The 22,292-nt window shown below is 40.1% G+C and overlaps 1 protein-coding gene across 1 annotated transcript; it reads right to left on the bottom strand.

Moving 5' to 3' along the window:
* Positions 1 to 1,039: 1,039 nt before the first annotated feature.
* LOC123829938 (melanoma-associated antigen B1-like) lies at positions 1,040 to 1,777 on the bottom strand. Its single transcript, XM_045855854.1, has one exon. The coding sequence runs from the start codon at positions 1,775 to 1,777 to the stop codon at positions 1,040 to 1,042; it is 738 nt and encodes a 245-aa protein (XP_045711810.1).
* Positions 1,778 to 22,292: the final 20,515 nt, after the last annotated feature.

Below are 22,292 nucleotides of genomic sequence, written 5' to 3' on the forward strand. Positions count from 1 at the left end.
CCCACTTCTCCTCACCGCTTCCATGTCATTGTCATTTACTCGTTTCTCACAATGCATGCCACCATCCTCCCTATGAGACCAACGCTGCTGCAAGAATCTAACTTCTATGGGCAGCAGCTTGGTCTGCTTTTCTCACCATCGCCAGAACCATTAGAGGGTTCCAAAGAACAGTTGGTCAATTAATGCTAGAGGGGAAAACACAAGACAGGAGCAAGAAACCAAATTTATTACAATTTAATTTCTCATGCAGTTTGAAGAATTAAGCAAATCCAGGTATATGCCATTTAATTTTACAAGGAAAGATCAAAGAGAATAAAGCAAACTAAGAATTGACCAGCCCTTACTTTTGTTTCACCATTGTGTGATCTCCAATATTTTCCTGTAAGATTTTGCACATTTGCACACAAAATCCTATCCTATTCTGCATTAATTTGCTCTGTAGCAAAAAAGAAATGTAGAAGGCTTTTGTATCGGTTTGCACAAAACAAAACTCTTGATCTTAAAGCTCGGCTGTAATAAATGTGGCATCCAAGACATTAATACTCTTAGATTCTTAAGCAAAGAAACTTTCAATGAGAAAGAACATTTGAAAATACATATACACCTAAAAAGCACTCATCTATAGAAGACAAAGGAACCAAACAGGGTAAATATTTTGTGCCCTACAGAGCCCACTACGCTTTACTAACTAGAAGGTTGATTGACTGCTCTCTGCAAACTCAAGGTGACACGCCTGCCCCACACCTCCCTAGATGTGTGAGGAGCTTGTCTACTTGGCCCTGCAAGGGGCACTGCCCTTCTCAAAAGTGGCAACCGTGGCTACAGCTGTGAGCCATGCTCTGTCTTCCTCATGTCTCAGTGCTTCTCTAAACAGGCTGGGGGAAGGCAGTGGGGGACGGTTCCATTGAGCTTGGCCCAAAGCTCCAGGGCTTCCATCTTCTTGACCTCAACGTGGGCTCTTGGGCCCCACAGAAACACGTAGCGTGGAGGATCGCTGCCGGGCACCTGGTGGTACTCCAGGTAATTTCGCTCCACCAGCTCATTGGTGATGAACTCCTGGGCTCCCGATGATGATGTGCGTCTTCCCAGGATGGACCCCCAACACATCGAGGAACTCCCAGATCTCCTCCTCAGTGGCTTGGTCACCCTTCACGAAGATCACCCCCAGGACAGCGCGGAGGAGCCCGGTTTTGGGCACCACCTCTTCGCTGCCCAGGTCTCCCTCAATCGGGAGGCCCAGGTTGTTGACAAAGGCATAGGTGTGACTGTTGGGGTTGACTGGCTTCAGCTCAAGGCCAAAGAGCAGCTCCAGGTGCTCACAGGCTCTCCGGAGGATCTCGGGGTATTGCTCCTTGTACTTTCTGTTGACGATCCTCAGCAGTGCGGCCTGTGTGATGGGCTCCTTCCTTTTAAGCTTCTCCAGCAGGAACTGCACCAGCCTGCACACCTTCCTGTTGAGAGGATCTCTGCGAGCCCTCCGTTTGAAGAGTGCAGCCCTGGAGGCTCTTGTACTTTTCTCAACTTGGCTCTTGGCAGCTTCATTAAATCTTGAGCATGACACACCTTCTTCAGGAGAGCTAGTGGCCGAGGCTCCCTGAGGCTCCTGGGATGGACCAGGAGCAGGGGAGCTTGTGGGAGACTCCCCAGAAAGACAAGAGGCAGGGGACTCTTCAACCTCTGCTGCAGTGGCCTGAGCACCCTGGAGATTCTGAGACTCACTTCGAGGCTGCAGGCGTTTCTCACGGGCAAGGAGCTTACTCTTCTGCCCCCGAGGCATGATGACAATGGTCAGGGCCAGCAGGCACCACTGTGCGCAAGAAAGTAGGTGATGTCTGCACCTGAGGGAGGGAGAGTGAGTTGGTGTGTGCCCCTCCACCTTGGGTTGAACCAAGGCCACCCCTGCAGGGCCTGAGGGCAGTCAGTGCTCAGGGAACCCCCCAGGGCTCCTGTCCTGATCAGCCTGTCCCCCGAGGGGCTCTACAAGGGGAGTTAGCCTGAGCCTTAGGCCAGAGCCATAGAGTCCTCCCTGGGTGCTTCTTGGGTGAGTACAGGGGCTGGCAGGGGTTATATGTGTCCTTGGCTTTGGGGTGCTTTCAGGTCACATTCATGGTCATCGAGTTAATTATTTGCAAGACCCAAGTCCCACTCCCAGCTGTTGCTAGGAATTTGACACTTCACACCTCTGCCATGCCACAAGAATGAAGTGATACGGTGTTGCTGGCACAGAACACCTAGAACGGATTCTGCCCCTCTGGAGCCCCCCCTCTGCCCTGGGCTTTTTAGGGTCCCCAGTCCTCATTCACACTTCTCACATGGTGGCTGGCAGAGCCCCAGAGACCTCCTTACTACTGACTGCTGGCTCTACCTTCATCACACCTTCAGGGTAGATCTTCCCTCAGTCCCCACTCAGTTTCCCTGGCTGGCACTGCTAGAGCCAGGGCCTCCCCCGTCTCTGCACTCGAGTCCTATGTCACACTAAAGTGGGCACCCAGCCAAGAGCCAGGGGAGGAACTGAGATCGGCCTTGCCTGGGTGCATTTGCCTGGCTTCCCCCAAATGAATGAAACACCATCACATGGATCCCCCTTGTGAATGCTCCCATAGGGCCTCACTCCAACCCCGTCTGACTCCCTGGATGGGCATGTAAGGTTGCTCCCACTGTTGAGTGGTGATCCCACCTCTCAGGTGAAGGCTGACCCTTCTGATCCCTGAGCGGGATTTAAGGCTGCCTTCTGTCAGACAATTGCCTGACAAATGCCCCTCCTTGACTGGCAGCAGATAAGGATTCAGAGGTGCTGTCCGCGTTATGGGCTCAGTGGTCCACGTATCATCATGCACCTCACCCTGAATCCTCCCATGACCTGGACATGACCTCTCTGGTCACCTGCTGCCAACCCTTAGACCAGGGCCCCCCCACCTCCCTGACTCACCCGAGGACAAAGGCAGAAAGCACCCCAGTCGTTAGACCTGCCTGGACCCTCCCAAGCCCATGCCAGGACGAGGGCCATGTACGCCCCCATTCTGGGCTGTACAGGTACACCTCCTGCCTCACAAAGGCCCTCTGAAGGGTCTGAGATTTCCTCGCCAGCTCGAGCTGAGCCATTGTCCACCACCCTTGGGCCGAGGCCTTTATTCGCTGGGAACCCGGGAGGGACGCAAGGCACTGTGGGCCCAACTGCCACTTTGGGGCCTGCAGGGCAGAGAGCAGGGGCAGGGTGGGCTCTGCGGCCACCACTTTTCAGTGGGGAAGGGGACTGGAGTTGTCAGCGACGCGTCCCCACAGACCCCACTCACGACATCGCGCACCTCGTCACTGACAAGATGTGGGATTCCTCCCTCGGGTCACCTTGGACAGCAGCTGTCTGACACGGCCTCGATTTCGAGCAGCGTGTTTCGTGTTTCGTGCGAAGTCAGGCCAGCCACTTCCGGTCACGCAGGTGGCTCATCCGGAAGGAGGTGTGCATTCGCGGCGGCGAGCATCCTACAGGGCGTGCGCACAGGGGACTTTCATCGGTTTTGGGGTTTTTTGGGGGTTTTTTTGTTGTTGTGCAGGTCCTGGGACTTTACCCCCTGCTGAGCAGAGTCAACGGGCTTCGGACCAAGGCTGTCATCTACCTCAGAACCCCAGTGGGAAGTATCTGGGGGGCTGAGCTTAGCAGCCATGCCTGGCGCCTCCCAAGACGGACACTAATGGTTGCTTCCGTCCATCCTCTCTCAGTGTCTTCCCTGGGCTCCTGGTAGGTGCTGGGCTACCTCTCCTATGCTTCCCTGGGTTCAGCCCCTCCTATCAAGTCCTCAACTTCCCGACACCCCTACTCAGTGTACAGGGACGTCTCATCTGGCCAGCTCTGCCTGTGGCTGCCCAGACATGGCGGCAGGGCGTGAGAATCCAGTAGGGTCCAGTGTACTGGGTGCGCCGCTTGCCCTGAGTTCTAGCAGGCCTGCAGTTCCTCCCTTTGGTAACTCAAAGCCTTCCTTTCCTGACCAAGTCCCTCAAGAGCCCCGTGGCGAAACGGGGATGCTCCTTCGCCCTGCTGCTGTTCCTGGGACCTCTTTTAGCCAATGCCAGTGTCATTGCTAATGTTTCTAATAGAGTTTCTCTCCACAATGCAATTACTGTGCTATTTGGTATTATCTTTCTTTTTTTTTATTTTGTACAAAAGATTATCTGTATGTTACCAAATGTGATGCTTTGATATATGCAGGCTTTGTGAAATAATTACTACAATCATATTATTTAACATATAACTGCCTCCCATAGTTACCAATTTTTTCTTTGTCGTGAAAAATTCTGCTATTTTTAACAACACTAAGGAAACTAAAATAATAGCATGTTAAGTTAGATAAGGCCAGCACAGAGAAATAAATATTCCATTATATCTTGTATGTGGAATATTTTTTAAAAAGTCAAGTTCATTGTTTTAGAGAGGGAATGGTGGTTACCAGAGGCAGGAAGGGTGTAGTGGTGAAGGAAAAGTAGAGATATTGATCAAAGGGTACAAACTTCCCTTTGCAACGTGAAGTACTTCTGGAAACCTGCAAAGCATAGTGACAGTAGTTAATAATAATATATTGTATACTTTAAGTTTGCTAAGGCAGTAGATGTCAAATGTTCTCACTATTCTATTTTCACTCATGCCCTATATTTTATTAAGATGACTATTTTTAAAAGCCCAGTCCTCACCAACAAAAAGGTTTCAGGTGGTTATTAGGACAATCTCTGGACTCATACTACTTTAACATGTCCAAAATTCAGGCTGTCTTGATATTACCCCATGATCCTGGCACACAGACTCTGAGGTGCTGTCTCAAGTTCCTTCAGTGAAGTAGTAAAAATTCATTGTTCCAGGACACACTGGAAGAACGAAAGGTAGAACTTTAAAAACCTTTTCTCCAGCCAATCTTGTCTTCTATAGACCTGTCTCAATTTCAGGGCATACTCCCAACCATTCCCACACAAGTACTAGTTCAATACAGACTTTAGTGCCCCTCAGCAGTTCCTTATTAATTTTTTACTGTTATTGTTGATATTGTTTTGTTTATTCTTTCTCCAGGGTACTTTTTCCAGGGTGGTTGATTTTTTTCATAAGAAATAGCAGCTTAAGTTTAGTTGTCATCTTGGTAGCTATGGGTAAGGCACTAAATCTGTAAATAATGTAAGAATTGACATGTTTAAAACATTCTGTTTCCCTGAGTAAACATATTACACTGCTGTATTTAGGATTTTTTCCCTCTAACTCTATCAGTAAATTTTTATTGTTTCCTCCATAAAGACCCTGTAGAGCTCTGTAAGGTTTCGTTTTCGGTACCTTTCAGATACTGTTCCAGTTTTGACTGGTATATTGTTCTTTACATATTCTAATTACTTATTGACTATGTGTGACCAGACTTCTGATTTTGCTATAGTGATTTTCTATATACTAGATTTTTGATGTTTCTGATATATTTGAATATTGTGTTTGCTTATTAGTTTAGATATTTTAATTATAGGGTCACATAAGTACTATTATGTTTCTTTTAGTTATTCGTACCTTTTATTTATTTATTTTTAAATATATTGTATTGATTATGCTGTTACAGTTGTCCCATTCTTTCTCCCCTTTATTTCCCTCCACCTGACCCCCTCTCCCACCAGCATTCATGCCTTTTATTTATTTTATTATTCTTGCATTTGGCTGTGTCCTGCCATACATTCACCTCCAGGTCTGTGGCATCATACCTTTGTGTGTTTTTCCAGATTCATTTGGAAACAGCTGTGATATGTCACACTTATGTATATTTGCTAATGATTTTATGATATGAAAATTTCATTCATATAACTTTGTTAAGTTATTACCATGGATTTTTGCTGAGTTTTTATCAAAAACTTTTTCTTTATTCTTACATGATCAAATGCTATTTCTCTCATATTTGTTATTGTAGAGAATCTTGATTCATTTTTTTCTAAAGTGATATAATCTTTGCATTCCTTTGATACAGCCTATTTCTTTACTAATTCACCACTGTATTTCATATGCTGTACAGTTAAGATATTTGTGTCTTATAATGAGTGAGCTTGCCTCAAATGATCTTTTTATCTGGTCTTTATATTGAGGAGAGCTAGCCCATTTTAATGGATGAGTCATTTCCCATTTTTTGTATGATTTGGAAGAGTTTATATAAACTTTTGATTTGTTTCTCCTTCATCTCCAAACTTGGTCTGGGAATATTTTGAGGGTTCCTTGGATTTTAACTACAATTTTAGCTTTCTATTATTATATTAAGTTTTCCATTTCTTTATGGATCTATTTAATCATTTATATTTTGCTAAAATATTCCAGTTCAATTGGGTTTTTAAATTTATAAGAATGCTATTTATAATAAAATAATGTTATCTTTGAAATTCTCAAACATATAAAACAGTAGATAGAATAATGAACCCAATATAACTGACAGTCAGCATCAATGATCCTTAATATTAATAGGAAGAAACATAAACAGATGAAAGTTTGCATATTTCTTTGTTTATTGGTAACACAACTCCATAGGGAGCACTGTGCACTTCCATTAAGATATTCATGATGTCTGCTATCATCTTTATGTTGATGTTGAAAGACATTGAGGACCATTGCCCTAATCCATTTATCCATTTAGAGGGATGCAGAATGGTAATTTTATCATTTGTTTGTGTTTATTAGCTAAAATAATTCTCTAGGTTGGATATTTTCCTTATCCACCATTTGTTATATTGATGCAATGGTAAAGTATTTATAGTATTCACTTGTGACCTTTATTTTCTTCTACAGTTATATTTCATAGAATTTTTCTTAACTAATATTACTTACTTCTGCTTCTTTCTTTTTTAGTTGGTAATACATACAGAAAGTGTTACAGAAATATTTTCAAAGAACTGGCTTTCATGAATACAGTCTACTATCTTCTAATTCATATTTTGGAAATTATCTTCATTATTTCCTCCTTTGGGTAATATACTATTGTTTCTTCAGCTCATGAATCAGTTGGTTGTTTAAAATATTTCTTTTTCTGATAAATCAGTTTCAGGCTAAAATATCTGAGTACCACGTGGGTTGCTTCCCACAGGTAATACTGTACAGCTTTATGTGTAGTGCTCAAAATATCTTAAAGTTGAATAAATCTTTCCGTTATACTCTTAGAATTTGTGTGTGCACACATATGTGATAGAGTTAAGTTTTTCCTAGGAATAAAAGGAAGATTTCACATGAAAAAAAAGCAGTCAATGTAATTAGTCAACTGTAATAGTCAGGGATTATCCAGAAAACAGAAGTCATTCTAAATGTATAACTCAGAGAATTTAGTGCAGGAAATTGATTACTCAAGAACCAATGGGGAAAGTTGAGCAAAACAATACTTAGCAACTCAAGGAAGGTACTCCCACAAGTAGGCTAGAGGAACAAAGAGATAAGGCACTATTACTGAAGGACCTTGAAGCTGCAGAGATAATGTAGCCCTTGAAAGAAAGCCACCTGCTTCAGAGAGGAAAATTCTGGGTACTTCCATCTTCCTGAGCTCTAATCTCCATCTGTTACCTCTTCTTGTCTTAACTGATCTGGCATCCAGGTGTTAGAGAGCACAGAGGATAAGAAATGGGACACAGGCATGTTATAGTAGGAAAAAGAGCAGGAAAAGCATGAGGAATGGACCTGAGGATAAACAGGTCCAAGGCTGCATATCTCATGGACAGATTAAATGAAAAAATAATCCTATCTAAATTAATGCAGAATAATATTTTATGAAATTTATTATTCATTCATCATAAAATAATGTTACCAGACAAGAATGTACAAAAATAACAACTAAAAGTAAACCATTAAATCAACCAATTTTTAAAAGTTGGTGAGTATAAAATCAGTATGTAAGCATACACTTTGTTTTTGCGGGAACAAACAGTATCAACATGAAATTAATAAAATACAACTTGTAAATTACAATACAAAGTACCTGGTACCTACTATTATATTTATATTTACATATAAAATATATAATAAAAATTAGCCCTCACTGGTATGGCTCAGTGGATTGAGCACTGGCCTGAGAACCAAAGGGTTGCTGATTTGATTCCAAAGTAAGGTCACAGGCCTGGGTTGTGAGCCAGGTCCCCAGTAGGGGGCACACAAGTGGCAACCACATGTTGATGTTTCTCTCCCTCTCTTTCTGCTTCCCTTCCCCTCTCTCTAGTAATAAATAAATACAATCATTAAAAAATAAAATAAAATATGTAATAAAAATTAAACATATATAACTAGTATGTAGAGAACTTAATCAAAACCTAAGTGATAGAGAATTATCATATGATCATGGAGAGGAGTTCTCAATATTGTAAACATGTTAATTCTCCCCAAATGAATCTACAGTGTATGTTAATACCCAATTGCCCCCAAAGAAAGTCAATGGAATTTGTGTATAAATCTTGACAAGCTGATTTTAAACTTTAAATTTACTTGCAAAAGGCAAAGTACAGGCAATATATTCTTGATAAAGAAAAAAGTGAGGACTTATTCTATTACATGTTAACATTTATTGTTTTTTGAAACTGTAGTAATTAAAAATGTGTGTGTGTGATATATTTGCTAAGTGAATAGACTGATAGAACTGAATAAGTGTCCCCAAACACCCACTTACACATAGACATATCTATTTGGCTATATAAAAGGGTGCCATATCTTCCTGTCTTTGTGATCTTTTTAGCAGATTGCCTGTGGTGGATATAACATTCTGGTTTGATGCTTATTGAATAATAAAACTCTTTTCTTTCTTTCCTATATTTTGTAGAGAGGCATTTTTGAGTTGGCAGGAGTTTGTTTCTAATTTAATTAACCAGAGAAATCTGGTGATAAGGTCAAGATGCCTGGAAGTTCCTGAATCAAGTTTATGAATAAACAGTTCTGTGGACACATAACAGTCAGGTAAGAGCCCTTAAATTATACAGTCTCCATTCTTGCTCTCTGACTTTTTGGTACACTTGTCAGAAGAACCACTTTTTAAATTCAAGATTGTACTATTAAATGAGCTTGGTAATATAGGTTCTAAATTCCTGTCAGGGTCACCATAAGCTTTGCTGATGGAAAAATACAGGAAGCCATTAATGTTGCTTGCACTTTATCCTCCTTAATAGGTACTATCTCTTTGTCACATTAGGAATGGTATACCTATAAGAATCTAGTCTTGTCATGGTCTGAGGACACTTCTTTTAATTTGGGTAAATTAACATTTGCAAAGATTTTCAGAAGGACCTCATCTTAACCAAACAAATTATTGGTAATTATAGGATTAATATTCTTACAGGAAAGTTAAATATGAGTTGTCTCGCCAGAAGAAAAAATTGAGAAAAATGGAAGGGGAAATAAGAGCATTAAAGACACTTTCTCACAGAACTCTCCTCCTTTCTCCATCATTCTAGCTCTCTCTATTCCTCCCCTCCTTTCTCTTTGTCTTTCCCTACATCAAATCAATTCCTGGAGAGAGGGAGGCACTGATATTTCGGATGTGTGGTTCCCTTCATTACAAGATTTCCTTGCACAGAGAGTAATAAGACATAACTTTGTTAACCACTAATGAATTACCTATTCTGTTTGAAAACACAGGTTTGCGTACCTCATGCCTTAGACTGAGTCTACTCCATGTTTTAGCCCAGGTTTCACCCACAAGATTACTTAATCATCCTCATACCAGGTAGATAAGAAAGCAGAAATGAAAAAGAAACATGATCACAGAATAATTGAGACCTTGGAAAAAAGACCGCGCCTCTATATGAAGACAACAAGATCAAGAGCAATTGCACTAGTCACTCAGAACAAAGAAAACAGAAAAGGGAGTTAAGCTGATAAATGTCAACACGGCAAGGTTAACCAAAAGACAATATGATTTCCATTTCTCTTGACTCGGTAAGAGAAAAACCAGCCTTTTCTATTCAGATCACCAGCAACGCCATTGATGACAGCATTGAGAAGCTACTGAGGGCTCCCAGATAATCCACTTGCCTTTCTAACAAGCTGATATTACTCAGGAAAAGTGTGTTTTCAGTTTATGACTCCATGAACAGGGATGTGACTGCTGTGTGAAATTTTGCAAACAGCAGACTTTGCTAGTTTATGGAGCAAGCATGTCAGAGTCCCAAAGAATACCACATCAAGGTGTGTGCTGGCCAAAGGAAGGCACTGTCCCCTGCTCCACACATACACACAAGTATAGAAGAACTGAGGTCATTAAAGACTTGCAAGGGAGGTTGCTAGTAGCTGTACTTGAAGTCTTTCTACTAAAGGCAATCTGAGAGAAGTTGCAGCAGTATAACCAGAAAACAGGTGAGACACCCACCCCATTCCCTGTTCAGTTTGCTGAGTCATTCTCAGAAGTTCTTGGCTTGGATACAAAACTAGATCAAAATCGCCCTCTAAGCACCTTTGTCTTGACTCTCTGGCTGACTATCCAAATTCAAATTAGGGAAAAAGGTGGTAGCCTGAGAAGAACAAACAGACTATTACCAGATGCTGACCAGACCGGGAGCGGATCTGCTTTGAGCTGACCAGTAGTGTGTGGGTTCTTGACTTCATGCAGGAAAGGTTTCACAACATGAGTCCAGGTGATTTTGAGAGTATGCTTCTAGAGAGCCAGCAGCTTGCCTAGGCTATTTCCTGTTGCTGCTTCTATTCTAAGCCCTTCCATTAATCTCTGTATCTGTATTTATGCCAGTACCACATTGTTTTGATTATTATGGCCTTGTAGTATAGTTTGAAATCCTGAAGTGTGATACCTCTGACTTTGTTCTTCTTTCTCGGATTGCTTTAGCTATTCCAGTTCTTTTGCAATAAAATAAAACTTCCATATGATCCAGTAACCCCACTTCTGAATGAGTATCCAAAGGGAATGGAAAAAGAATATAAAAAGATGTCTACTCTCAGATATTGAAACAACCTAAGTGTTTGTCAATGAGTAAATGAAAAAATATGATGTGGTACATATATATATATATATATTATATATATATATATATATATATATATATATACAATTAAATATTTTTCAGCCATGAGAAAGAAGGAAGTCCTGCCATTTACAACAGCTTTAATGGACCTTAAGGACATTATGCTAAGTGAAATAAGTCATATGTAGAAAGGGAAATACTGTATATTCCCACTTAAGTGCTGAATCTGAAAAGGACAAAATCAGAGAAACAGAGAATAGAGTGGTGGTTGCCAGGTGTTGAAGATGAGGTAAATGGGGAGATGTTGCTCAAAGTGTACAAATTCCCAGTTGTAAGATTATCAAAATTGGGGATTTAATGTACAACATGGTGATTACAGGTAATAATACTGTATCTTACACTTAAATTTTGCTAAGAGAGTAGATCTTAAATGTTCTCACCACAAAGAAAGAAATAGTAATTATATGGCAGGATGAAGGTGGTAGCTATTTCTACTGTGGGAATCATTTTGCAATATATAAATGTATCAGATCAATACCTTGTATATCTTAAACTTACATAATGTTATGTGTCAAGTATATCACCCCCCCCCAAAAAAAACAGGGAAAAAAGTGGCACAGTCCAAACTTAGAAGTTCTATTCAATATATTAAGAAACCTATGTTCATTTGCAAAAATGTGCTTCATAAAATGAAATGGGGGTCTCTAAGATGGTGTCAGAGTAGGAAGGAGCAGATCCAGCTTCCCTCTGCACAGGGGAGAAAATCTTGGCCAATATACGGAGTAGAGGAGCAAGCAACCAACATACTTCAGCATATGTGAAAATAGGGGACCAAGGATTGTGGCAGAACTGAAACACTGGAGCCTAAGAGGAGTGCTGCAACACGGTAGGGTCCCAGGGACCAGCACGGGGCATGGGGGCTGCAGCCCCAGGCCCAGTGCCCGCTGCTGGGTTTGCCACAGAGTCTTAGGGAGAGAGCCGGGACAACTGCTCCCTCCCCAGCCAAACAAGGTGTGAGCGGCACTGGGAGGAATCCAGGTGCTAGCAAACACAAGGGCTGTGAGCACCCTTGGAGGCTGTGGACACCGGCGGGGTTGGGTCATGCAGCGGGCCCTGACCCCCACGGTCACCGGTCTGGCTGGAGAGTTTGGCTGCGGGAGAAGCCAGGCCATTATGTGGAGCAGCAGGCTTGAATAGGAGGAATTTCTCAAGAGAAAAGAGTGAAAAGACAGACACTGGGGAATTCTCCTAAAATGATCAATCGCTGCAGCCTCCCTGTCACCCAGGCCCCCCTCAGGTTGCAGGGAAGGTGTGCTTCTGTGGGGGACCCTGCGCACCCCCATAGCACCAGGAAGGGTGAAGCAGTCTGGCCGAGGGCATGGGCATGTGCATGGGAGAGCCTCCCCACACGCCAGTCCACAGCAGTAACCTTGGGAAAAAGCCTGATTCCCACACCCAGGGTGCAAGGCTAAAAGGAGCCATGTTAGCTTCCGGGACAGTGCTTCCACCACTGACACAGGAAGGAAAGCGATACCAATCACCCCTCAGCCTGCCGCAGCCAACAAGACCAGAAAAGCTGGTTTGGCCGGTTTGAAACCAAGACACTTTTTAATTTTATTCTATTTTTTAACAATTCTTAATTTTTTAATTTTTACTGTTTTTATTCTCTTTTAATTTCTTTTTCCTCTCTTTCCTGCTTTCTTGTTTTATTCCTTCCTCTTTCCTTTCCTCCAATTTTATCTCTTCTTCCTTCCTTCGTCTGCCTTTTAAATTTTTTTTAAATACTTACAAGTAAGACAAAATCCTGGATCTGTGAAAAGACCAGAGTTGAACCCAAAGAAGGGGCATCACAACAGCTGTGACAGTGAGACAATTTTCACTCTGCTATTACAGAGAACCTGCAAGTTATTGCATATTCATATTATTATTATTTTTCCAGTATTCTTACATCTTTTTTTACTAGTAGTTTTTGTATTCCTCTTCTTTTTGTATAGTCTGCTTTGCTAGGCTGGTTATATTGTATGACCTGACAGCTTTCCCCTGATATCTCTTTCATAGTGTATTGCTAATCTACTGTCCTTTAACTCACCTGTGTCCCATTAGCACACTACTCTAGGTTCTGTACTCCCTATGCTTGTTACCTAGATCTCATAGATTCTGTCATATGATTGTTGCCCTAATATTATTGTAAATAATTTCTGTTCCATGCAATTGTAATTACTTCACAACACCCCTCCCAGATCTTAGCCCATTTCAAAGTTTCCTGAACTCTATTACTGTAGTGGTTAACTCCATTCTCTCACACACTACACCTACTTACTATCCTTTACTCTCACCTTACCTCAGAATCTGACCTCCCACAACTTCCCTGCTTTATAGATCCAACTCACAATTCTTCCTTCCCCAACAAGAGTCTTATCTTCCTTCCATCCTTTCTAAAAATCAGCTAGCTGGGTGGAAGATCACGGTTAACACTATACACAGTCAAAGGATCTCCCATCTCTTCTCTACTGGCGGCTACTGTAAATATAATAGAATACTCTCTTGCTCTTTTAAACCGTTTTGCCTTCCCGCTCCAACTGATCACTAACAAGAGTAGTTGGAGGCGGTGAACACCATGATACCCACTGGAAGAGGAAACCCAACAACAAAGGAACCACTAACAGATAACAGCAGAAGGTGAGGGAGGGAGTGGAAACCACACAAACCTCAATCCAGGACCTCTCTGGAAATACAACGAAACAGTAGAGACAGTACCCAATACAAACAACTGATTAAGAGCAAGAGAGAATCCTTAAAACCTTATACACACGGAAGAACCAGCTTCAACACAACTTGCCCTCACCAGCACAAAATGCAAGAAGAGGTGGACAAAGTGACCCTCATTTAAACAGCTGGTGGGAAGGAACCATCAAAGAAAGACCCAACAACAATCAAAACCCAAAGACAAACACAGAGACTACTTAAATGACAGCCCAAGACCAGTGAGCTTGGGAGATCAAGGAAACTGCACCACTGAAACTCACTGGTATTCTACCACAGAAGTTCACACCACAAACCCAGGGAGCCAGAACGATAAATTTAAGAAGCTGAGGCTAACAAGAAGAGTCTCACAAACACTGGGAAAACGAAGAAACAATCCCGAAATGAAAGGAAAGGAGGAAGCCTCAGAAAGAATGGTAAATGAAATAGAGGCAATTCAACTATCAGATACTGAGTTCAAAGCAATGATTGTCAGGAAGCTCTATGAGCTCACAATGAGCTACCAGAAACTACAGGGAAGCTACAATGAACTCACTGAAAACTATATGAACATGAAAAAGGAAACAGAAACTATCAACAAAGGCCAAGAGGAAATGAAGAATACAATTTCTGAACTGAAGAACACAGTAGAAGGAATGAAAAGCAGGATCCATGAAGCAGAAGATAGGATCAGCAAAGTAGAGGACAAAGCAGAAGAAAACAGCCAGAAGGAGCAAGAAAAGGAAAAGAGGCTCAGAAAGAATGAAGAGGGATTAAGAGAAATGGAAGACAATATGAAATGTTATAATATCCGTATAGTAGGGATACCAGAAGAAGAAGAAGAGCAAGGGATAGAAGACCTAGTTGAAAAACTAATGATGGAAAACTTCCCTAATTTGATGAGAGAAAAAGTCACACAAATCCAGGCAACACAGAGAGTTCCAATCAAGAGGAACCCAAAGAGGGTCACTTCAAGACATATCATAATTAAAATGGCAAAATACCAAGATAAAGAGAGAATCTTAAAAGCAGCAAGGGAGAAACAGGAAGTAACATACAAGGGAGCCCCGATGAGGTTAGCAGCTGACTTCTCAATGGAAACACTCCAAGCCAGAAGAGATTGGCAAGAAATATTCCAAGTAATGAGAACCAGAGGTCTGCAACCAAGGCTACTTTACCCAGCAAGGTGTTGAATCAAAATAGAAGGCCAAATAAGAAGCTTCCCAGACAAAAGAAGTCTAAAAGAATACACCTCCACCAAACCAGCTCTGCAAGAGATGCAAAAGGGCCTGCTTTAAGGAAAACAAGGAAAACAGAGAGAGAGAGAGAAACACAGGTACGAAAATGGCAATGAATAAGTACCTATCAGTAATAACATTAAATATAAGTGGATTAAATGCTCCAATCAAAAGACATAGAATAGCTGAATGGATAAGAAAAATGACCCACACATATGTTGCCTACAAGAGACCCACCTCAGGACAAAAGATCTACACAGGCTAAAAGTGAAGGGCTGGAAACAAATTTTCCAAGCAAATGGACAGGGAAAAAAAGCCAGGGTAGCAATACTCACATCAGACAAAATAGACTTCAAAAAAAGGGCCATAGAAAGAGACCCAGAAGGTCACTTCATAATACTCAAGGGAAAAATCCACCAAGAAGACTTAAACATTGTAAATATATATGGACCCAACATAAGAGCACTCAAATACATAAAGAAAATCTTAGTGGACTTCAAGAAAGATATTGACAGCAACACAATTATAGTAGGGGATTTTGACACCCCACTGTCAAAAATGGACAGATCTTCCAAACAAAATATCAACAAAGATAGTGTGGCATTGAACTAAATTTCCTGCCCTAGAGGAAATGGACTTAACTGATTTATATATAGCCCTGCATCCCAAAGAAGCAAAAACACATTCTTTTCAAGTGCACATGGAACATTTTCAAAGATAGACCACATGATAGGACACAAAGCAAGCCTCAACAAATTTAAGAAAATTGAAATTATACCAAGCATTTTCTCTGACCACAAGGGACTGAAACTAGAAACCAACCCCAAGGGAAGAAACCCGAAACACTCAAAATCATGGAGATTGAATAGCATGCTATTAAACCATGAATGGGTCAAGAATGAAATAAGGGAAGAAATCAAAATGTTTCTGGAAACAAACGAAAATGAACTCACAAGAACCCAAAATGTATGGGACACAGCCAAGGCAGTCCTGAGAGGGAAGTTCATAGTGATACAGGCCTACCTAAAAAAGTTAGAAACATTTCAAACAATTTAACCCTACATCTACAAAAACTCGAGGAAAAACAACAAAGACAGTTCAGAGTAATCAGAAGGCAGGAAATAACCAAGATCAGAGCAGAATTAAATGACATAGAGACTAAAAGCACAATTCTAAGAATCAATAAATCCAGGAGTTGGTTCTTTGAAAAGATAAACAAAATCGACAAGCCTTCAAGCAGGCTCATCAAGAAAAAAAAGAGAAAGGATCCAAATAAACACAATCAGAATTGAAAGAGGAGAGATTATAACTGACACCACAGAAATACAAAGGATTGTAAGAAATTACTATGAAGAACTGTATGCCAGGAAATTTGAAAACCTAGGTGAAATGGACAAATTTCTACAAAAATATAATCTTCCAAAACTCAATAAAAACAAAAACAAGCAGAAAGCCTGAACAGACCAATAATAGCAGATGAAATTAAAGCAGTAATCAAAAAACTCCCAACACTCCAAAGTCCAGGTCCAGATGGTTTCACAGGAGAATTCTACAAAGCATTCAAGGAAGAGCTAATCCCTATCCTTCACAGACTATTCCAATAAATCCAGAATGATGGAAAACCCCCAAACTCTTTTTATGAAGCCACCATCATCTTAATCTCAAAACCAGATAAAGACAAAACAAAGAAAGAAAACTTCAGGCCAGTATCACTGATGAACATAGACGCTAAAATCCTCAACGAAATATTGGCAAACCGCATCCAACAATACATTAGAAAGATCATACACCATGACCAAGTGGGATTCATCCCAGGGATGCAAGGATGGTACAATATTCAGAAATCAGTAAATGTAATACATCACATAAACAAAAGCAAAGACAAAAATCTCATGATGATACCAAAGATGCAGAAAAGGCATTTGATAAAGTACAGCATCCATTTATGATAAAAACACTCGGCAAAGTGGGAATAGAGGGAGCATTCCTCAACATAATAAAGGCCATATATGAGAGACTACAGCCAACATCATACTCAAAGGGCAAAAACTTAAATCTTTTCCACTAAGATCAGGAACAAGACAAGGTTGTCCATTTTCAACACTTCTATTCAATATAGTATTGGAAGTTTTAGCCACAGCAATCAGACAAGAAAAAGAAATAAAAGGCATCCAAATTGGAAAGGAGGAAACAAAACTGTCATTGTTTGGAGATGACAGACTTGATAGCGTACCTAGAAAATCCTATAGACTCTGCTAAAATCCTGCTTGACCTAATAAACGAATTTGGCAAAACTGCGGGATACAAAGTCAATATCCTGAAATCAAAGGCATTTTTGTATACCAACAATGAAACAGCAGAAACAGAAATCAGGAAAAAAAAATCCCATTTGACATAGCAAAAAGAAAAATGAAATACCTAGGAATAAATCTAACCAAAGAGGTAAAAGACCTGTATTCAGAAAACTACACAACACTGAAGAAAGAAATTAAGGAAGACACCAACAAATGGAAACATATACCATGTTCATGGATTGGAATAATTAACATCATCAAAATGTCCATACTACCCAAAGCAATTTACACATTCAATGCAATACCTATTAAAGTACCAATGGCTTATTTCACAGACATAGAACAAACACTTCAAAAATTTATATGGAACCATAAAGGACCCCTAGTAGCTGCTGCAATTTTGAGAAAGAGAAGCAAAGTAGGAGGGATCACAATACCTGATACCAAAATGTATTACAAGGCTACTGTAATCAAAACAGCCTGGTACTGGCATAAAAATGGGCACATGGGCCCTGGCTGGCATAGCTCAGTGGATTGAGCGTGGGCTGGGAACCAAAGTGTGGCAGGTTTGATTCCCAGTCAGGGTACATACCTGGGTTGCAGGCCATGACCCCCAGCAACCGCACATTGATGTTTCTCTCTCTCTATCTCCCTCCCTTCCCTCTCTAAAAATAAATAAGTAAAATTAAAAAAAAAGTAAAGTAAAAAGTTTAAAAAAAAATGGGCACATGGACCAATGGAACAGAACAGAGAGCCCAGAAATAAGTCCAAGTCTCTACAGTCAATTAATACTTGGCAAAGTGGGAAGCCACATAAAATGGAGTAAAAACAGTCTCTTCAACAAATGGTGTTGGGAAAACTGGACAGCTATGTGCAAAAAAATGAAACTTGAGCACCAACTTACACCATACACAAAAATAAATTCAAGGTGGATAAAAGACTTAAATATAAGCTATGTCACCATTAAAGTCCTAGAGGAGAACATAGGGAGGAAAATCTCAGACATTTCATGCAGAAACTTTTTTACTGATATGTCCCCCAGAGCAAGGGACGTAAAGGAAAAAATAAACAAATGGGATCTCATCAAAATAAAAAGCTTCTGCATGGCTAAAAAAACAGTATTAAAATAAAAAGAACCAACTGTATGGGACAACATAGTTGCCAATGATACCTCAGACAAGGGTTTAATCTCCAAAATATATAAAGAACTTACACGACTCCACTCTAAGAAGACAAGCAACCCAATTAAAAAATGGGCAAAGGACTTGAACAGACACTTCTCCAAGGAGGACACACAGAGGATCCAGAAACAGATGAAAAGATGCTCAATATCGCTAGCTATCAGAGAGATGCAAATTAAAACCACAATGAGATACCACTTCACACCAATCAGAATGGCCATCATAAACAAAGCAACAAACAACAAGTGTTGGAGAGGTTGTGGAGAAAAGGGGACCCTAGTGCACTGTTGGTGGGTCTGCAGACTGGTACAACCACTATGGAAAGCAGTGTGGAACTTCCTCAGAAAACTAAATGGATCTGCCTTTTGACCCTGCAATTCCACTGCTGGGACTATATCCTAAGAACACTAAAACACCAATACAAAGGAACCTATGCACCTTGATGTTCACAGCAGCACAATTTACAATAGCCAAGTGCTGGAATGCCCATCAGTAAATGAATGGATCAAAAAACTATGGTACATTGACACAATGGAATTCTATGCAGCAGGAAGAGAGAAGGAGCTCCTACCCTTTGCAACAGCATGGATGGAGCTGGAAAGCCTTATGCTAAGTGAAATAAGCCAGGCAGTGAAAGAGAAATACCATATGATCTCACCTTTAACAGAAACCTAAACAACAAAACAAACAAGCAAAATATAACCAAAGACACTGGAATAAAGAACAGACTGACAGAGTTCAGAAAGGAGAGGAGAGGGAATTTCAGGGGAAAAGGGGAAGGGTGTACAAGAACGAGTATAAAGGACACATGGATAAAAACTAGGGGTGGGTGGAAATGGGAGGGAGGAGGGGAGGGCTGGGTGGGTGGGTTGAGATGGGAGTAAAAGATAGAACATTGTACTGCAACAACAATTTAAATAAAATTTGAAAGAAAACTAATTCTAAAAAAAAATGAAATGGGCTAATAGATCAAAAAAAGAGGCCAAAAGACATTTGACTGGGTTATGGGGATCACCTCACAAAATTATTCCTGTACTGCAGTCTTATTTATTTGGTTATTACTGTCATGTAAACAACAAAATCACTTGAGTAAAAGAGGGATTTTAAAGGCAGTAGATTCTTACTATGCCTACCAAAAGGACACAATCATTAAAAAGACAATAAATATATGTATTATTTGTCAGCAAAATTCTTTACAGCCCACTCCCAAGGTAAACACAGGAAGTTCTTCCTGACCAATTTTACCAGGAACTTGGTGGTCATTGGTTTTCATGGAATCAATGCTTATGAAAAGTAAGAGATTTTATCTAGTGGTGAAGTGCAGGATGTCTGGACAGACTGGACTCTTTCCCTTTTAAAAAAAGCTTTTTTTGCTTATTCTCTTCACCTATTTCACCTAGCCCTCCAACTCCCCTCCGCACTGGTAGTTGTCTGTCTCTTCTCTGTATCCACAAGTCTGTTTCTATTTTCTTTGTTTTGTTCACTAGATTCTACATATATGTACTTGTCTTTCTCTTACTGGCTTATTTCACTTAGCATAATACCCTCTAGGTCCAACCTATGTAATTGTATTAACCAACGTAACCCCAATAAATTCAATAACAAGATTTTTTAAAAGGTAGACCATGATGAAGCTCTCTTAATACACATAATTCCCACTTTGGGGATCCAGAGCTTATTAAATAAAATAAAGGATATTTTATTTCTACTATTGTCCAGGGATTTTGCAAATGTTTTCAGATTCCTGTAAGCTATCATACAACCCATCATCCTCGGTCCTCTGGAAAAATAGAGCAGATGAATCAAATACTTAAAAAGTAATTGTCTAAGATTAAGTAATCTGCTATATTAAAATGACCCAGAACTTTACCACCAGACTTACCTAAAATTAAAGCCATCTCTTTAAGCCAGAGTGGTATCACTGCCTTTGAATGTATGTTTGGCGGACCTGTGAATTTGGGTCTGAGACCATGCTCCATGCCCATTTTAACTGATTCCTCTCATAATCATTTTAATATTTATAAATGTCTTTCTTTTCTCCAGAAACCTTGAGACATAGAAGGACCTGAAAGGACTCTCTGGAAGAAGTCTGCCACCTTGATCAACTGGAAAATTCCTTTTACATCGAAGTGCTCTAGAGGAAAGACTGGTTGTCACCACACTGGAGGGACACTTTCAAGTGCCGCTGATCACCCATATGACTATCAAAGTGAAAGAAAAACCCAGATGGCCTCATGCTTCCCGTGTAAAGCCAGTTGCTCAAGAAGAGAGATTTTTCACTGAAGATTTGAAAATTTAGTTTTCTAGAATAACCGAAATTGATACTGAATTCAACTGAAAAGAGTTATTCTGGCCAACTTACTATTCTCATAGAATGCCTTGCTGTCTTGTTTACATTAGTGGCTATTTCAAGTACTTTAAGAATCATATTTTGATAGGAAAAATAACAGGTTACTTGTTAAAATTTGGACGTGTACTGCTTGGACTGTTTAATGGTGGAAAAAGCCAGTAATAACAAAAAAGACAAAAATCCAATAAAGCCCTCAGAGGTGTTCACTAATATAGCCACTATAGCTATAAAGCAGCTCCAAGATATAATCACTAGTTGAAAATTTCAGGGCTATCCCTATGTAAAGGAACAAGTAGGTATTAGGACTATGACTTATACTGAAAGAGAGAAAAGGATGATATAGAAAGTATCTAATTAACACACAAACATCTGTTTTTCATGGATAGAGACTTCAGAGGACAGGTCTAGTATCACTTTATTACCTTTGGGAAGTAAGTTCTTCCCAGTCCCAATATGTATAGATTAGTAAAAGTTGTCTGTTATTCATGGAGGTTTAATTGACTGCTATAATAATATATTGATTTGGACCAATGCCAAAAAATGTCCATAACTTGGGTTTGTCCTCAAGGCTTAAAACAGTTAGACCCATGTACATTACACACTGGAAGTTCAAACTCTGTCCTTCAACAGGTGACTCGTAATAAACTTTTGATACTAGATAATGGCCATGGGTGTCTTTGTGTTTCACATCTGGAAAAAATTATTTGAGGGGATGGAGCAATTATTGAAGGGTCATAATGTCAATGATATGTTACTTAGGTGATTGAGGGAAATGGGAAAAATTTATTGGGTTTTGCAAGAAAAAGACTTAATTAAAAAATTTAGATTATCAGGCTCTAGAGCTAAGCTGCCCTTTAGGCTTGGATTGGGTAATATTTTATAAGGAACTACTAAATAATACTGAGATCGTTAATCATTTGAAAGCTTGAGCAATGAAGCCTCACAGCAGTTTGTAAAATTGATGTAAGATGAAGGAGAATTTTTAACTATTGCTAATCAAGAATCTGCTTTAAACATCCACCATAAGTATGGTGTATTTAAAAGTTATTCCCCCAAGGCAAATAATCTACTGAATTTTTCAATCCATCCTATTTTAATTCTATAATTGCATTGCTCTGTAATTTTTATAGACTTGTTGAATATTTAGATGGCTTCAGTTTTGCCAAAATAAATGTAGAAATGGCAGTGAAAATTATTTTTTAAACTGTAGTGTTATTTTGTAGTAATAAGTGAAGGGTATTGTAAAGATAAATGCAAATTAAAAATAAAAACATTTAATTCTTCTGGTGCCAAAAGATGAAGGAATGAGACTTTCCTCACCCCTTCCTGTTTTGAGAGCATTTACTTTAGAAAACTTGTAAATACAAAACCTTTCTCTTTTCAAAGCTAAATAAGCTTCTTAACTAATTTTACAAACTGGGAATATTTTCCATTGGATAAAGCCTAACTCAGCTACCCTAATTACCAGATGCACTGAGGTAGAAGTATGTGTGACAAATGGTGACATCCATTCCCATTACTTGAGGACTAGTTTTCTTTTATCTTGAGA

Source organism: Phyllostomus hastatus, unplaced genomic scaffold (genome assembly GCF_019186645.2).
Source record: "Phyllostomus hastatus isolate PE091 unplaced genomic scaffold, TTU_PhHast_1.1 phas_scaffold_12, whole genome shotgun sequence".
In the NCBI taxonomy this organism is placed as follows: domain Eukaryota; kingdom Metazoa; phylum Chordata; class Mammalia; order Chiroptera; family Phyllostomidae; genus Phyllostomus; species Phyllostomus hastatus.

What these genes read in the sequence shown, in the direction of transcription:
- LOC123829938 (XM_045855854.1), bottom strand. Translation starts at nt 1,777, where the DNA reads ATGCCTCGGGGGCAGAAGAGTAAGCTCCTTGCCCGTGAGAAACGCCTG.